Genomic DNA, 3,778 nt, shown 5'->3' on the forward strand with positions numbered 1-3,778 from the left:
GACTTCTCCTACGTCGCTTAGTTGTCTTGCAAGGCTCTCGATTTTTGCAACGTGCTGCATTACTTTGTCGTTTATTCCCATTTTATATTCATAGAATTGTGATAAGAGTATGGATTTGTTTGTTGCGCTTCGTTGCTCGTGAATGCTGCTTAATTTTTGCCACATTTCGCTTGCTGTTTGACAAGTGATCAAATACTCCAGTTGGGAAAACTCCATTGAGGAAGCAAGAATGCATTTTGCTTTCGCATTCTTGTGCGTCCAGGCTGTGTACGTTACACCTTCTTCGGCGGATCTTGCTAAGGTTCCTTCGACTACTCCCTTGAGATCGCTGGCTTCGAACACTGCCAGCATTTGGAATTTCCACAGCTGGAAAGGAGGAGGGTCAATAAGGGCGTTTTTATGCCCCCTCTGGATTTTCATAAAACAATTTTTTTTGTCTTGTATGATCATTAGGAATGTCAAAAATAATCATTAGGTGAGAAAAAAATTCGATCCATATAGCCAAAATTAATCATTAGTTTAGGTGTACCACTATGGTATCTAAGCCCTTTTTATGACTAATAAGTAAACTAATGAAATATTTTCGGTCATTATACTGCTTTGCCATAATATTTATGTCATTTTAGACTACAATATGCATTGCCTCAAGATGAAGGTGAATACAATTCATAGTGAAAAAATTTTTGATTACTCCTGACATGGGGTGTTCATAACAAATAAATGATCACTATTAGTTGTCTACAGACTGAAGCCTCTACACCGCGTCAAGGTTGTGATCATTGTAGAGGTTTTAATTTTTTTATCTTTTTATTTTATTATTTTTTATCGATACTTTTAACTTTTTAGAACTCAGATCACTTGAATCACTTATTCTTTTTGACATGATTACAATTGAACTTCAATTATTGAAATATTGATTAAACAAAGTAATAATATAAGATCCTGGTAGAGGTTAACAATAATATGGATAAAAGACAACGAATTATGTCGTGCGTGAAGTTGCTGCATTCGACTCATGCGACAACTTCACGCATGATGTTTACCATGAGCTATATTCACCTTCATCTTAAGGCAATGCATGTTATAGTTTAAAATGACATAAATATTATGGCAAAGCATTATAATGACCGAAAATATTTCATTAGTTTACTTATTAGTCATAAAAAGGGCTTAGATACCATAGTGGTACACCTAAACTAATAATTAATTTTGGCTTTATGGATCGAATTTTTTTCTCACCTAATGATTATTTTTGACATTCCTAATGATCATACAAGACAAAAAAAATTGTTTTATGAAAATCCAGAGGGGGCACAAAAACGCCCTTATTGACCCTCCTCCTTTGTTCCGTTGAATTTAGTAATGTTTTTCAGATCAAATGAGTCACCCATGGTGGAGGAAAGTGCCTCTCTTTGTCACCACTGTTGGAAGATCTGACTATAATGATTACTAACTGCACTCGCCTAATTTATTTAACAAAATCACGACAACCTCTCAATTCACGCGCATACCTGGGCCCATAACCTGTTGGGTTTTTTTTTATGCAGTGAATATGAGAGAGAGAGGTTGAAAGAAATAAAGGCGGTCGAATATATACGGAACAGAGTAATTTATTTATGTGTATCGCCTCTCGTGGCTTTGGCAAGACTAACTGAGAATATATTCGAACGTCGATGACGAGGTGTATTCTGTCGTCAAAAATAATAACATGCGCAGGAGCTGACTTAGCAAGTGACCTCCGGCAATACACGTTCAGAAAGATGCGCGAATTGTATATACATATTATATATAACACGAAAACATATATATTTCGAAATAAATTCGTAACAGAAATAAATAAAATAAGAGCGCATTTCGCGACCACCGGCGAGCGTGAAAGAGAGAGCGCGAGCGAGAGAGCAAGAGTAAGCGAGCGTGCGAGTGAGCGAGAGAGAACGCGCGGAGAATCTCTGGCGCCCGCGATTAACCTGTGTATTTCGCCCGTCGGATCGCGCCAGATCAACCTCAGTGAAGTTAGCCCCACGTTTTCCAAATTTGAAAAAAATGAGCTAGTTCTGATTGCCCCCCAAAGAGTTCTAAAGTTCTCTATCGATTATATAAAGAGTTCCGTTGATTAAAGCCTACGGCACACGGTGCGTGTTTTGTTGCTAGTTTTGCTGATAGATTCGCTGCGCACTATTCTGTGGGCTGCGTTGCGTGCTATTAAGATGGCAGTGTTGTTAGTTTTCGCTTCATACGATTATTTGCCGTTCAACAGATCCAAGATGTTTTTTTAGTTGAAGCATAACCTTCAAAGTATATATGATTAAAAAATGTGTCACATAACCTGAAAGGACAGGTTGAAGGCACGTTAATAGTCACCATCCGGTGACACGGGAAATAAAAATATGATTAAAAAAGAAAGAGAAGTGAGTTTTAAAGAAAATGTAAGAAAATTAGTAAGTATGTATAGTAAATATAGAAAAACACTAAGTGTATATATAAATCAAAGTATTTTAATTACAGCAATTCTGTTATAAGAAATAGACATCATGTCGGTAATAGGATGGACTAAAGAAGCAGTAGAGGTTTTAATTAATGCATACAAAGATGAATCTTGTTTATATGAAACTAGTAATCAAAATTATCACAACAAACATTTAAGAAATGAAGTATTAAGACGAATCAGTGTCATAGTGTCCACAATTAGACCAAATTCGAGTGAAAAAAAATGCAGTGTAAAAATACATAACCTTAGAAACCAATTTAACACTGAAAATGCAAAAGTGAGAAGATCACTTAAGAGTGGAATAGGCATTAGAAATGTGAGTATTAAAATAATATGTAAATCATGAAGTTAAACATTATATTGTATATTTTAAATAAATATTTTAATAAATATTTTGATAGGTATATAGACCTAATCTGTGGTATTACGAGTCTCTAAAATTTTTAGAAAAACATGTTATCCCAAGAAAAAGCAAGTCATCGCAGTTGTCAAATGTAAAAATAATTGCAAACACATCTACTTATTCAACACAATCAACACAGGTATGTATTTAAAATATACTGCAACTGAAACAAATCTTATTTATATATATTTTGCATATGAATGATGTACATTTATAAAATATTAATTTGCAAAATAACAAAAAATAAATATATTTCTAGAAACAATTGTGTGCGTGTGTGTGTGTGTGTGTATCTTTACACAGTATAGCGAGTTTAAATATATTTTTTACTTTTATTTTTTGCAATATGGTTTTTAATTAAATTATAATGATTTATTGTTAGTATTATATTTATATATGCACATGATTTAAGCAAAACTTTATAATATTGATTAATACAGTAATTTTTATTTTTTATTCTGTGTAGATTATTCAAGTTTAAGCAGTTTAAATTTTAAAAGAGATGCTGAAGAAGTCGCTACAGTAATCGGTTGCAGCTTAAAATTTTGATTTTTATACAATTTCAAAGAAGAGTGAGAAGTCACCGCGCGCGTGTCCTCGATAAACAATCATTTACTTTTGCCTTTTTGATGAGTATAACAGCAGTGTTATATGAATTTCTTTATTATTATTATTATTATTAATTCTTTATTATTATAATTATTATTAAATTATTATAACTCTAATTATTAATTGTCCTTAATGATTATTGTTCATTGATTGTAATAATTGTAATAAAAAATGATAAAATCTTATAAATAAAAATTCAAATTTATACTTATAAAATAAATAATATAATTAAATAAGTATAATAATATGTTTCTCTTTTATTTATATTGCAACACACA

General features: G+C 32.3%; 1 protein-coding gene across 5 annotated transcripts; it reads left to right on the forward strand.

Annotated features, from left to right (window-relative positions):
* Positions 1-305: 305 nt before the first annotated feature.
* Positions 306-3,524, forward strand: LOC145948019 (uncharacterized). Of its 5 annotated transcripts, none has more exons than XM_083057786.1 (4): positions 306-2,438; positions 2,506-2,804; positions 2,890-3,030; positions 3,358-3,524. In XM_083057786.1, the coding sequence occupies exons 2-4, from the start codon at positions 2,532-2,534 to the stop codon at positions 3,370-3,372; spliced, it is 429 nt and encodes a 142-aa protein (XP_082913912.1). In that variant the 5' UTR covers positions 306-2,438; positions 2,506-2,531; the 3' UTR covers positions 3,373-3,524. The 5 variants fall into 5 exon arrangements, with proteins under 5 accessions (XP_082913912.1, XP_082913913.1, XP_082913914.1 ...); XM_083057787.1 differs by having other exon boundaries at positions 306-2,426; XM_083057788.1 differs by having other exon boundaries at positions 306-2,408; positions 2,492-2,804.
* The last annotated feature ends 254 nt before the right edge of the window (positions 3,525-3,778 follow it).

Source organism: Prenolepis imparis, unplaced genomic scaffold, assembly GCF_030444845.1.
Source record: "Prenolepis imparis isolate NDT839.2.m4 unplaced genomic scaffold, iyPreImpa1.0 SCAF_213, whole genome shotgun sequence".
Lineage (NCBI taxonomy): Eukaryota > Metazoa > Arthropoda > Insecta > Hymenoptera > Formicidae > Prenolepis > Prenolepis imparis.